Source organism: Armigeres subalbatus, chromosome 2 (assembly GCF_024139115.2).
Source record: "Armigeres subalbatus isolate Guangzhou_Male chromosome 2, GZ_Asu_2, whole genome shotgun sequence".
Taxonomy (NCBI): domain Eukaryota; kingdom Metazoa; phylum Arthropoda; class Insecta; order Diptera; family Culicidae; genus Armigeres; species Armigeres subalbatus.
The window spans coordinates 353,129,053-353,144,017 of record NC_085140.1 but is presented as its reverse complement, the minus strand read 5'-3'; the positions used below and the strand labels follow the sequence as shown (position 1 = coordinate 353,144,017).

The following is a 14,965-nucleotide window of genomic DNA, read 5'->3' as shown; positions in this document are numbered from 1 at the left end:
CCTCCCGCTTTGGCAATCATTTTTGTGTTCTTTTTTCAATTTGAATCCTCTGTGCCCTCGTGCATGCCAGAAAGATTATTCCTGCCCGAACCAAAGCACTGTCCATGAATGTGAAAGAATCACTCAGAAACGAGAGACAAATGAGCTCGGTAATCCCGAAACATTAACCCACACTACTGGCGACTATTGTGAACTGCGTACAGGAAAGCAAATATCAAAGCATCGAAAAAAAACTCAGCTTTGCAACCCGGAAAATATTGCACCGGATTGTGTGTAACTGATTTCAGTAAGGGTGGATGTTTTGTCATACGGAGATACAGTTTACAGACCAACAGTACGATTTTGGATTTTACCTAACCAGCGGCAGACTGTCTTACAGTTCTGTGTAGCAGCCTTACAACACCTGCATAAAATCATAAAATATACCTTTTTTTTAATTTCTCACGAGTTTTGTCACATTTCTGCAACTTTTTTATATACCAAAATTTAATCTATTTTTTTATAGAACATGCAATACAGTACGTTACTGTATCCCATTGTCTCCAGCCTGGGTTGAAGTCTATTTCATCCTGTCAAAAACATTCAACCCTGGACCGTTTTGTCTCAATCCGAAATCGTTGAGGGATAAAACCTGATGATGTGCTATAATTTTTATTTCCCTTCTCGCTGACTGCTGCTGCTGCTGCCAGCTACCCTCTGATTGTGTTTTGGCTGTGCCCCCTCTTGAAGTATCACCCGGCCTGGATACTGGTTTCTGGCCTGGAAATGCACAATGAGGCACATGAATATAACAATAACAATAAATAAATAATGACGATAATCTAGGGGAGGTTTATTTTGATTATTTACAGTTTTTCAATTTTCCTCTCGAACAGTGTGACGAGGATAACGACGACGACCACGACGACGATGATGATGATGCTCTCACGATGCGGCGATGCGATGGTGGTCTTGGCTTCGTCGACGATTTTTCCTCCTCACGTCTCAATTGACTTTGTTGTCCTTTTTGCGTGCTGCTCTCTGCACACGGTCTGCGAGAATGCAATTCCAATCCAATCATCGACAACCGTTGCCGCCGCGTTAGGACCACAGGGGAATCGATCCCGATTGCTACACTGTTCGATACTTCGATGTGAACATCTTGACATTAAATGGAAACTTTTATCGCTTAATTCGTTACAAATAGGATCGGTTATGGATTGCCATTACGATCTGGTCACAGTGTAGAGCCCAGCATTATTGTCGGAACATATGGCCCTCGAACTTGATCAACTGGTGCCGTTGAAATCATTTCGATACCTGCATGTGTTGCACTTTTATTCTTGCGAGGTCACGTGCAGCATGGTGGTTGCACGCAATGTTCTTTGTTTCCCACTGTACCTCAATATGGTGGTGTTGTGCTGTAGCTGCATTAGAAACCAAAAGTCGACAAACATCCGATCCATTCTAGGACGATGTTTGCAAACAATGAAGTAATGACGGTACAATCAATTCTAAAATCATTTTGTTTTCGTTGCGGGATTTATGTCACCGTAAGAAAAATCGATTTTCTTCATACTGTTTTGACTGAGCAACTGGGTTCAACAATCCTATTTAGGATTCAACTTGAAATGGACAGGCAACGTTGGTTATGGCTTGTTCTTTTTCATTCCACATCGCTTCAATTAATTATTTATCAATTTCCGTCTACGATTGTCTGTCTGCCTTGAACGGGGGTGGCCGTCCACATAAACAGAGTTCACCAATGAGGAAATCATAAAGACGACTGGAAACATGCCACCGCGTAGCGTCTTCCGTCGCATCGACCGTTCCGGTCAACTCGTTAAAGAGTGGACAACAGTTTCAACAAGATCGAATTAAGTCCTATTAGCATGGATTTGTTGTCTTAGCTGCAGCTGTGGGTTCAACTGCGATTGGCTCTGATTGGCCCTCAATCAGTAATCAGAAAATTGATGGATCTACCACACATTATGAAAATTAAAATCGCCATCAATCAGTTGTGGCCTTTCATTGGTCTGATATAACTGCTAAGTAAATTTTTAGAATTTTCAGCCTAATTTCTTATGTTGTTACGTTATATGAAAATATCAATTACGGGTTCGACACACTTACTCAGATTCGTCCTAAATTTACGGTACAACCTTTGAATGCCACTTGATCCACCTTTTTTTACAATTTGCAGTGGTTTCAGCTGAATAATTTGATTCAATCTCTTTCCATCGGCGATTATACGATAATCGGTGATAATCACTGATTCACGTGCTTCTTTTGCTCAACTTGTCGTGGATTCGTTGTTGTCATTCTCAATAACTAGTAGCTTCGAAGGAAATAATGATCACTTGCAAAAAGGGAGCATGCATTCTCCTGCTCCTTTAATTTTGCATCGATGTGAATTGCAAAGGAACTTTTGAAGACTGCAATTACGCCAAATTATTGCTAAATAAGCTCAAAATTGGGAGGGATTTTAAAAAGGCAAATGTTAACATTAAATAATTTTTTTTTTTTGAAGAATTTCTGCAATCTTAATGTTTATAACACTTAGCTTATATTGTGCTCATAAGCAAAATGATATTCCCCAAAGAAGTCGATGAACAACCCTATCAATATCGCTTTATCCGGCATAACCGACTAACCTGCTTGGGATCACAATCAGAGGAGCGAAAAGTCTAATTTCGAACAGAGTCTAATGTCTATCAATTATGTCTGATGAGCGGAACTGTAAAATCGATTGCCGATGTTGTTTTGGGACGAACCAAGCTTCTAAATAGCGTCCATTGAAAGAAGTTTATTCATTGGCGAAACTACAGGTGGGCTAGGGGGGGCTTTAGCCCCACCTAGGATAAAATTAGCCCCCCTAGAATTTTGGCTACTTCGCATAAGTATTGCACATATGTATATGAATTCTCTTAATTATTTCTCTCTTTGAAACATTACAGCAATTGTTTTATCTTGCGATAATAATGCTGAATACGAAGTACAATACGCTCCCTTGATTCTTAACACCAGGTATCATTGATGAAAGTAGTTGAAGTAGGAACAGCGATTTCTTGCTGATCAATAAGAGTAACAGACCAAAATAACAAACAAATAAACTACTCTGAAGTTTAGATTGGAAGACGAAAATTCAACTAAAATACTAAAGACTGAGACATTGTATATTGTATTAAAATTGACCTTTCCCGTCATAAAAATTTTATTCACTCAATCGATTCTTTGGCTTATTTAAGATCAACTTTCCCAAAGAACCCATGTTTTCTGACGTACTTTTTAAATTTAAAACAAAAATCGATGTTTTTTAAGATTGGCCTAACATTTGCCCGATTTTGAACGAACATCGGATGAATTTTTCAGGCCGGTTCACACGTGCAGCACTTTTTCGGTTTTTGTTTTCGATTTTAAAAATAGTTAGAGACTTAAAACTTATGGGTTCTTTGGGAAAGTTGACATTAAATAAACCAAAGAATTTACTGAGACAATAAAACGAGATACAATGTTTGATGGGAAAGGTAAATTATTTAAGTTTAAAATAAACATAGATTGTTTAGATTACCGAAGAATTTCTAACAAATCCTTATTTTTTAGGTTTTTAAGTTATTCCAGGGATTCGTACACAGATAAAAAAAATCACTGAAATTTACGCTTAAAATCATGCACATAAATGGAACGCCATTGTTAGCGTAATTCCAAACGGGATATAGCCTAAATGTATACAATATTTGACGTGAATCGTCAATATTGTATACAAGTTGTAAGCAATCTTGTTAGGAAGAGGCCCATTTCAGCGTAGAATAGCGTAAATTTCCGCATGTCAAGTCTTACGCGCTGTTTATTTTTCATTATTTTTTTCTGTGTATATAAGAAAATCAATTAAAACAAGCGTATCAAGAGATCGTGAGATCTCTCGAAAAGATAAATAACATTTCTTTTGAATGCATTTTCTTGCTGAAGAATTGTCCGGTCAAGTGTACTAGAAATTATGCAGTTATTGCTAGGTTTCTTGATATTCTAGATATGATATTTTAGCAAATCCTGAAATTTCAAGAAGAGGTAACTTACTATTAAATGAAAGAGAACTTGGAATCGTATTGGATGGATTTTTAAAGCTCCAGACTTTTTTTTGTTTGGCTAAGCTCATTTTGTTTTCGAAACCTATCAAGATTTCCTGGATTGTTTTTAATATCACGAGGGCTGAAATCAATGAACATCATTTTTAATATTTATTCGAGTCTATTATGAGTGTATTGAAATATGGCTCTGACGAAAAAAAAATTAAAAAAATGTAGCCCCCCCAAGAATTTTTCTTTAGTTACGCCAATGAGTTTATTGAACAGAAACCAATCACACTCGATGAGGTAGCGTCCATTTGGACCAAAGACGACAAAACAAAATTCTGGATGGTGACCATACATATAGGTAAGGTACACTGGGGGAAGTGGAAAAAGGGGGTAAGTGTAAAAATCGACTCGAAAAATTGGAATTGTACATACTTTACAGTTTTTACCACATCATAGCATCATGCAATGTTATACTTTGATGCTCACACTAATACTATGTTGAAATTTGTATAACACATACACTAACACGGTTAACGCTTGCACTGTAATTTTAGATTTCGCGAAAAATTGATATTTGCATTCATAAAATTAATTCTTATTTGCAGCAATTGTTCTTTTTTCAAGTGAATTTATATCACAGGTGACCATTACAATACAATTAAACTAATCCCATTCAATTGGTAGTGGTTTGTACCAAGAAAGCGAATAATTCAAAGATTTTACACTTACCCCAGGTATCAAACACTGCGGGGGAAGTGGATAATGTTCTAATTACGCATTTTTTTTTCTTCCTTCCAGGGTTTATTTTGATAGCTGTGAATCTTAATATGTCCCTTCTTTGTCATCATGGTGATTCCAGTGGTGATTAGACTCATATAAATGAGAAAATGCCTGATTAATCCACCTATCGGTACTGATGCCTTTCACATGTTTTACATATGAAAAAAATATATAAGAAAGATAAAAATAGCACTGATAGGTAAATACATTGTATAATTCACATTAATTTTTATTCCTAACAAGTTTCGCCGTTGAATGCAATTTTTTGCGAACAAATCGGTTAAGGACAAGTGCTTAAGAATAGCTGATAATTTTGTACGTGCTTTGCGAACACACATACATACAAATACGCACATACAGACATCATCTCAATTCGTTAAACTAAGTTGATTAGTTTATAACCCTGTAAGTCCCATTTTTCCTTTAAAATGTTCATCTTTGGAGCGAACATATAGACTTTACGTACACTTAGTGTCCGAGAAGGCAAAACCAGCCCTCCCCTAGCTATTACGAGAATTACTTGAGGATCTATTCCGTTAAGGTATGAAATTATTCCACAAAAGATACTCAGAGTAATTATCGTATTGATTTTAGTTATATGCAACTACTCATCACTATTGAAAGTCAAGGCAACATGGGTCTTCCACTTAACCCATCCCACTAGGGAAAGTGGAAAAACAACCCCTAATTTTAAAATCTATTTCCATAAATTTAAAGCGACCAAAATGGTATGAATTACCGCACAGTTGGTGCAAAATTGACTGTTTTTGATAGCCCATTTTGATTGAACGCATTTAAATCATTTAAACTGGTTTTACACTAATTCAAACATGCACTATCGATTTTTCCTCTTCCACTTCCCCCAGTGTACCTAATTATTCGATGTATTATACATATCTACCGGTCTGGCCGGCTGATTGCATTGGTCTATACGGCCGTCATTTTGAACTATGTCAATGTTGTGGACATCAATTGTCGGGTCTCAGTTTTGGAAATTTCCAATGAAAATTTCTAAAATTATTGAAAAATTGAAAATTTGGAAAAAAAAGCCTAAAAATTTTAAAATTTTTAAAGATGTGGATTTTTTATTCACTTTTTATTCACGAAGGTAACAAATTGGAAACAGTTCTTATAAAAGTCAGTCACCTTATTAAAAATGCTCTTTCTCATTGATATACCAATCGAATTTCATGACCTCGGACTCATGGGGAATTAGTACGGTTATTTTGACCTTGAGGATAGATCTCACATAATCTGGCAGTTATTCAAGGATCTGTTGAAAACAGATTTTAATAGATGCCGAAAGCTTTTAGGATGCCGTTATTGCATAGATCTTACTACCCATACTTCTGAATGTTTCCGCGAATTCTGGAATATCACTATGAAGTATTATGAATATTCCCACAAAAATCATATGATATCTGTGAGCTGAGCACGATGACCTAAGCGTGGTTTAATACCCGAATTACGCTTCATAATTTTATATCTGACGACCTGAACTGACATATGGTTTGGGTGGCTTTCGGTGTATTCAAATGCAGCAAGATTGGTATCACATATCTGATCAAGTATCTAAGCAACTGTTGAGAGTGTTTGATAAATGCCGCAATGCGTAGTTCCTATGACCTAAACGTCAGAACGTTTGGTATGTTTCAGAACGTCACTATGAGTAAAGCCATAATGTGCAGATCCACAGAAATCATATGATCCGCAAAGACCCTTTGATATCTTTGAACTGGGCAGAAAAGCCTGAGCTTGGTTAGGAACACCCATTTCGCTTCTACATGATTGTAGATCTGACGACCTGAACTCAAGAACGTTTTGGATGGACTTGCGTACGCTGAATTGAAGGATAACAGATCCAACATATCTAGACAGGCGTCTAAGGGTCTGTCGAGAAGAATTTAGATTGCAGTCGAATACATGTTGGAGGCTGTTACTGCATAGGCCTTACAACCTAAGCTTCATAGCGTTTTGCGACTTCTAGAATACCGCTATGCAACAGGCAGAATATTTTCGCAAAATCGTCTGATATCTTTGAATTCAACAGAATGACCTGAACGTGGTTTGAAACACGGCATACGCTTCTATGTGGATGTAGATCTGACGCCCTCACCTCCAGGTTTTGATGGTCTTCGGTGTGTTGGAATACAGCAACATATCTTCGAAAAAGATTTAAGGATACGTTGGGAAGAGTTTAGATAGATGCCATAAACTTGTTGAAGGCCGTTACCGCATAAGCCTTACGACCTACACTTCAGAACGATTCTAGAATATCACTTGCGGACAAGCCAATTTTTTCCACATAAATCATCTAATATCTTCGAACTGAGCAGAATGATTTGTGCTTGGTTTGAAACACGCATCACGCTTCTACATGATTGTAGATCTGACGATATGAACTCAAGAACGTTTTGGATGACCTGCAAGCATTGAAATGTAGGATAATAGTCCTATCATATCGTGACAGGTGACTAAGGGTCTGTTGAGAAGATTTCTGATTGAAGCGGACGAAATTTTGAAGGCCGTTGCTGCAACTGAACATCAGAATATTTCGCTAGTTCTAGAATATCACAATGGAGCACGTCAAGAATTTTCTCTGAATGTTTTGTTATTATGTCCCTAATAGTATTCTCAACAAACAAATGTCATCTCCGCATTTGTTTGTGATGTTTTTCTCTCCTGTCTAACACGATTTGGTATATTGGTTAACAAGATTACAAGAAACATAATCAGAGGTATAGTCAATAATAAATAAGGAATCAATATCGATAACTACAGTAATAAGATAAATGGAAAACGTTTAAACTCACTTTTACTTGATATATTTCATGTTTCTACTTGGTTTTGTGCCGTTAGCGCTTAATGGCACTTAATTGCTAAAGAAATTTGGCAATAAGAGCAAAAAACGAAAGAACTCAGACATATTTGATTCTTTAGAACGCGGTACGGGGTCTAGCGGAGCGGTACTTAGTTCTAAGCAACGTCCTACTAATCCCCTTTGGATAAAAACGCGAGGTCATGAAATTAGGTCAGCGCATTACTGAGAACAAGCACTTTGAACGAGATGAGTGTCGTTCCGGCGTTTTACGGGGTATTAAACGAATTTTCTCAGCAGGCGTACCTACATATCAAGGACATTAGAATTGTTCAACAATTAGATCAAGATGGAATTTTTCATTCAAGTGCGTTAAATGCGGTGTTCGGGATTTGAATCAAAGTGTTTGGAATTTGAGACAATTTTTACTATGCGTGTTCGGCATTCGAGACAAAGTTTGAAGAATAAAACCATTCTGTATTGACAGTTACAACAATCAACCACATGTGATTATCAAGCATATGGAAGTTCTATTATTGTGCTACCCGATGGAAAGACTTGATCTATTAAAATATGTTTTCAGGTACATAAAGACCTCCCAAATTAAAGAAGTGCTCAAGTGTTCGTAGTATGATTATGAATCAAAACGGTAAATGTTGAAAAATTTTATTCGAAATTTCGGATTCCTTCTAACATGTCTGTAATTTTAGAAAATTTTAAGAAAATTGAAATTTTTGGAGGATTTTGGAATTTTTTTTAAAATTAGAACAAATATTTTGAAGAAAGCAGTAAAAGTTAGATGTGATTTATCGACTGTGGAACCCAATACCCAACGTTTCGATATGTTAAACGTTTTCTACAAGGTATCATCGAGCATGAAAATAAACAGTTTTCATATTAATTTCTCTGACATTTCAATGCCGATATCAACAAATTTCTTCTATCTCCATTTTTCGTGGTATTTGAGAGGCTTCAGTAAGCTACCTTACCGGGGTCGCGTTACCTACATCGCGATGATGGGGCTGCCACCTTAGGTATAGCTGACGCGACACAACATTTCGTTAATCAGCCGCTGGGTACCAGGCAGACGCTGTTTGAGCCGCACCTCCTAGTGAACAGACGCTCGAGGCGTACCTTCTCACTCTAGCTGATGTCAGAAGGACAACAGTGCCCAGGCTGCACTACCAGCTAAGTACACAACCCTTAGCTGACGGTCTTTTGTCATCGGACGAACCGTGGAAGCGTGAGATAGGGACTTGTGGGGACCAGAGCTCTGTTGGATAAGCTCTCTAGTATAAGTATCAACAAATTTGCTGTTGTTTATGAGCCGCAGCATTGTGGTGGAATTATAATCAATTTTGAACTACTTTATCAATTTGGTTGTGGCTCGTTTTTGTGTTTTTTTTCTCTTTGTCCCAATAATGTTTTAAATATCATTCTAAATGCTGGTAAATTCAATGAATTTTTAGAAGAATGAGAATGAAGTCGTTAGATGCTGCACATGTTGGTTTCAGGAAAATTTCAAATTTTATCCGGAGATTGTATTCTAACTTCACTTATCGGATTGATTCTTTAAGTATGAAAATCTGTGAACAATCAATCACCCTTAATAAAATGCTGAAGGAATATTAGGAATCTATCAGTCACCAGAAGTCAAGACTTATGGTATGTTTTTTTTATTGATATTTCGGCCCAATTTTGTGTACAGATGAACAGCATTGAACAATTCGTACAAATTCGTAGGTGGTGGGCATTGGTGGTGGCATTATATGATAGAAGAATCATTTTCATCCGTTACCACAGATATTGATTTGGGATTATTCACTATCTCTTAGATGTAAGCAATGCGCTCTCCAATGGTCGAGATCTGTCCTGGCTGCGTGCTTTCAAATAGAATGAAGAAGGTAAAGGATGTTTAGTTGGACATATACCTAAGAAAGATGCCGAGAATGCAGAGAATGCCACGGGACGTTTTGAAATTGTTCGTGTGGAAGGTTTAACTTCAGGAAATCGTTGTGGTAGAACCTGAGACACCGAAATAACTAAGTTAATAATGCAAAGTAACAAAGGGACTAGCCTGGAATTGAACCCACGACCTTCTGCTTATAAGGCAGAAGCGGTCGCCACTAGACCACCGAGCTCGTCATCATTTTTGTGTATAGTTGAACAGTCTAGAAAAAATGGGTTAGGGACAAAAGGTAGAAGGAACAAAAGGCCGAAAGATAATAAGTCGAAAGACGGAAGGTCGAAAGAACAAGTGGTATAAAAGGACAAGAGGGACAAAAGTTCGAAAGGGACAAAACGTCGAAAGGAACAACAAGTTGAAAGGAATAAAAGATCAAAAAAAATCTTTTACTTCCTCGTTTCTTCTTTCTTCTTCCTTTTTTTTTCTTATCTCTACCTCATTCTTTCTTCCGTCATCTCTCTACAGCATACTTCTTCCTTCTTGCTTCTATTTGCTTGCAATTTTTTTTCCCTTTACCTGCTTTCATTTTCTTTCGTTCTTCTTTCTTATTCCATCTCCCTTATTCCTTCTTATTGCTTTTTTCTTTTTCTTTCTTTCTTTGTTCTTCTACCTTCTTTCTTCTTAATTTTTTCCATTTTCCTGCTTTTTTCTTCATTTCTAAGTATTCTTTTTTCCTTCCTTCTTCTACCTTCTTCCTTCTCCCTTATGCTTTCTCTGATTTTCTTCCTTGCGTCTTCCTTTGTCCTTCTTACTACTATTTTTGTCTTTCTTACTTCTTCCTTCGTTCTTTTTCTTTTACATTTTGTCCTTTTCGACCTTTTGTCCCCCTCGACATTTTGTCCCATTTGACCTTTTTCCCCTTTTGACCTTTTGTCTCTGTCGACATTTTATCTCCCTGTAGACCTTTTGTCCTTTCAAACTTTTGTCTCTTCCAACGTCTTTTCGACCTTTTGTCTTTAGATCTTACGTCCTTTCGACCTTTTGTGTTTCAACTTTTTGTCATAGATTCAGAAAAAATAAGCGTAAGTGTGAGCGCACCAAATATGGCAAAAAGTCTAAATCATTTTTTAACAACCTCAACCGATTTACTCACAACAAGTTGCATTCGACGGAAAATTATCATCTGCTAATAAATTATGGTAAAAATGCACTCGACGTTGATGCCTCTCCAACCTGAACCACTTGTTCGTGTGCTATAACGTGGTGTGACCTTGACCGTCCATCAAGTCCCAGTCTCCACTTTAGAAGTGGAACTGTTGTCCTCCTTCAATAGAACCATAACTCCGACAACCAGATTATTCTTATGCCTTGTCTTCTTGTTACGGCACTGGAGGTTCGATAATCAGAACAACTACATCAACTGTCCAGTGTTGGAAAATCTCAAATTTTCAAATCTCATCTGCGATTCAAATCATGCGTGAGTCAAATCCCATCAGAATTGCTCATGGTTCGAATCGCAATTTTCATAATTGCATGATTTTTACATGTTCTTCATTGTTGAATGCATCGAATCAACTTCTTTCAGTTAAACAACAGCTGTAAACAAAACATACGCCTCGATTGCGTTTTGACGCTTTTTGGAACGAAATAATTTTCCGGCGAGTAAGCGATTCTGTCAGAGAAACTTAAGCGTGATGCTACAAATCGCAAACTGACTGGAGTCAAGGTCCCCGAATTGAGACCTGCCTTTGTCTGAGCTACGGTGGTATTCATCTCGTCAGGATTCAGCATCCTGTTGTCAATTACCCTTTTCATTTGAGCCTCCATTGATTTAACTGCGGCCTCTTACAAACCGTCAAATTTGGGGGACTTGGCCGGAATAAGTTTGATGGTAATGTCGTCTTAAACGATCCACTGACAGATGTTATTGAAGCTGTTGCTGATAAAACATTCGGTGCACCTCATTCAGCTGTGTCCTCTTACAAAATTATTAAATATTTATATCTGCCTTCCATGTCTGGCCACGAATCCTTTTAGAGCGACGAGAAATGCTGCAATCGTGAGGTCTATTACGACTTCTATATGGACAAGCAGAGGTAACATAATCAATTCCCACCCTTCGGATGACAGGAGCTGGTGAAACTCTTTCGAGTGGCAAATCTCCCTTAAATCAGTTGTTTGAAAACTTCTGGTTTCACTCGGGAACATTTCACGCATTTACGCAGCAGACTTGAACGTAACGCAAAAATCTCGCTCGGAGGGAAGAGTCCAATACTAGTGGTCTCTCCTCCAGGGTCACCTGATCAAACTGATGCTCTGGAACTTGAGAACTTGCCGGCTTAGATTGAATATCTTTCTTCAACCAATATGGACCAGCCCACCACAGAGAAATGTTTGCTATTTAATGTGGAGTTGGTCCTCTCGAAATAATATCAGCGAAATTCTAGATTCCCGGGACATTGTTCCAATCTCCGCCCTTTTTTGATAATGTTGTATGTCTGATACTCGTTTCGCTACAAATGTCTGCCATCTTGATGGTTGTGAGGAAATCCACAATTTTACTAGTGTACAATCCGTCCAAAAAAAGAAATGATTTTGTGTCAGCTATGCACGGCGAGAGGAACTCATTGCCATGGGCCAACAGTAGCGCAACAGATACCTCCAACCTGGGTTCCTTCTTTCTTCACCTGCTAAGATATTCTAATGGCGCAACCTTTTTTTTGGCCATCCGAAGTTGACAGTGATGCTTCTGTTCCAGTCCATACAGCGCAAAAACACTCAACACAGCATACGCTTTATCACTTGCGTCGTTGAATCCATGGAACGCGCACGAGCCTTTCCGAAACCGATCCACTGTGGAACTGAGAATGTATCCAATTCGCAAAGATTGGATCAAACTGCAACCTTTGCATCTGCAGTTCATGGTTTAATGGCTCGTCCCAAGAGCACTTAACTTAGCTTTCCACAATTCTGGCAGAAAAAGTTTTCCGTGATTGAGCATCCAGCGGACAAACTAGTCCGTAGGGGTCGAATAGACGTGCAACCTCGGAGAGAAAGGTGAGGGTAGTGAGTGATTGACCCACCTGGCCTTCATTGGAAGCCAAATTGATTTGGAAATTTGATTTACTGGTGTCTGTAGCAGGCTCCCACGTAAGGCCCAGCGTCTTTACAGTTGCCTTCTCATCCAAATCGACTATTTGGTGGTCATCCCTTAGATGGGAAAGAATCGATTTTAATACGTATTCCAACTACAAACTTAAATTGATTGATGAAATTTCTTTACTCGCTGTCCTAGGCTGACTCATAAACTTAAATTCTTCAAAATGGCTAATGATATTAACCTCGAAGATTTCGTAAATATAAACCAATAAGTGCTTTTTATGATCGTTGTTACAAATGATGTTCCTCATATTTCCGAAGCACAGAATTCGTCAATTATTTCTATCAGTGCCTCCGTAGATAATCCACTGTAAATAAAACATCTGTTTTCATAAATAGAGTATCAGCTCAGTAACACCCCTCCGTTCAACCCACAAACGCATCCTTCCTTATCCAGCAACAACATTTTTGTCACATTTACGCGATTCGTCACAACTCCGATTCGGTTGCCTTGACCCGCAGCCTCCATTCAATGTAGTCACCGTCGAGGGTTCGGCCTTTGTAGTCGGTGAACCAGATTTGAATCCTTCCCAATTGTGGCGATAATCTAGCGTGAAAATTACTTTGCGCAGCCAAATTGCTGGGGTGGATCCGAACAGTTGTTGATTTTCCTGAACGAGCCTCCGCGCCGGAGCTAATCGATGATTAATATTGTGTGATGTTGAATAAATAAAGTCTAATTTTTCGCCTTATGCATTGCAGATGAAATCAAATTCGGCATCAGCCGGCTGGTCAAGAACGAATCGGAGGACGAGGACAACAACAACGTGTACCATCCAGTGAGCCACGTGGGCCTGAACGGGTACGATTCGAGTAGTTTAAGTGTGCGGTCGCGATCCCGCAGCCGATCGAGGTCCCGGGATCGATCCACTCGATCGCGGTCATCGTCGATAGAACTGGAAGTAGACTCGCCACCTCCACCACCGCGGATCAGTGTGTCACCGACGACGGAGATTTCGCACATCCCGAAAAACTCGGAAGCCTTCTCGGTTTCGGCTTTGCTGAAGCGCGAAAACGAACCCAAGTCCAAGTCGCCTTTGTCGAACAGTTCGTTCGAATGTGTTAGGTTGGTTTAATATGAATTGTTGATGTGAGTGTTTAACATTTATGATTGACTGCTTTCAGACCAAACTATTCCCAGTTCTATGAACAAAGCCTTCTAAGCCGGCCGCTGTTTCATCCATTTCCATTCTTCGCGATGCTTCAGCAGCACGGACACCAGTTGAATCCAGCCTTAAGCAAGTAAGGAGAGCTCGTCATGTTCTTATAGCAAACACCTCTGTAACCGAAACTCTTAGTCTCTCCCGCAGCTATCACCCCTCTACGCCGGAGGATCTGCTTAGGTTACGACATTTTATGGCTCAGAATGCGGCGGCAGCCGGTGCTGTTGTGGCTGGTGGAGGTGGTAACGGACCTTCGCCGGCTCACCTGGATTTCAACCACCCGCATCATCCTCATCACCTGCTAATGCGACCAGGTAGGAGTCTAATTAAATTGCCCAGTTCATGTAATTAATTCGAAAATCTTCTTACTGTTTCCAATGGATTAGAAGTGCACGCGCGGAGGTCACACAACGGAAAACGGCCGTACGCATGCGAGATGTGCAACAAGACGTTTGGCCACGAAATTAGTTTAAGTCAACATAGGTAAGTGCTGATCGTCAATTGACACAAGCAGATTTTACAAACTGATTTTCCCATTGTTTTTGAACATTGCAATCGTTCACAGAGCTGTGCATAGTGTAGAGAAAGTGTTCGAATGTAAACAATGCGGGAAGGCGTTCAAGCGATCCAGCACGTTGTCGACGCACCTGCTGATCCACAGCGACACGCGACCGTACCCATGTGGATTTTGCGGGAAACGGTTTCATCAGAAGAGCGATATGAAGAAACACACCTACATCCATACCGGTAAGTCTATTATTATGTCCGTTTTGAAAACAATATTGGCTGAATTCGTTTCTTGCTTTATTCCTCTCTTTTGAAATCAAATTCGAAGAGATAAAAAACTTAACAATTCCTTTATAATACAGATTTTGAAACATAAAATCCAGCACATCTCACCTACCTTCATGCTGATGTTGTCGATACAACTTTAAGCTTAAACAATGCTTTATGAAACTTCTGATCTTAGATAACCAAAAACAACATTTACATCTTCTCCCTAAATTGTCGCCCCTGCATTCTGATTGCAAAATAAATGTTTACCTTCAATCGGATATCGATCGGCTAGCTTTTGCTTCGATAA

The 14,965-nt window shown here is 38.9% G+C and overlaps 1 protein-coding gene across 1 annotated transcript in view; it reads left to right on the top strand.

The window, feature by feature from the left end:
* LOC134217093 (fez family zinc finger protein 1) overlaps window positions 1–14,965 on the top strand; it is a 172,654-nt gene that overhangs the window by 86,263 nt on the left and 71,426 nt on the right. The window contains exons 3-7 of the mRNA XM_062695856.1: window positions 13,421–13,784; window positions 13,844–13,960; window positions 14,017–14,195; window positions 14,268–14,364; window positions 14,447–14,628. Of these exons, the coding sequence (XP_062551840.1) occupies window positions 13,421–13,784; window positions 13,844–13,960; window positions 14,017–14,195; window positions 14,268–14,364; window positions 14,447–14,628 (939 nt within the window). The remainder of the gene's footprint in view (window positions 1–13,420; window positions 13,785–13,843; window positions 13,961–14,016; window positions 14,196–14,267; window positions 14,365–14,446; window positions 14,629–14,965) is intronic.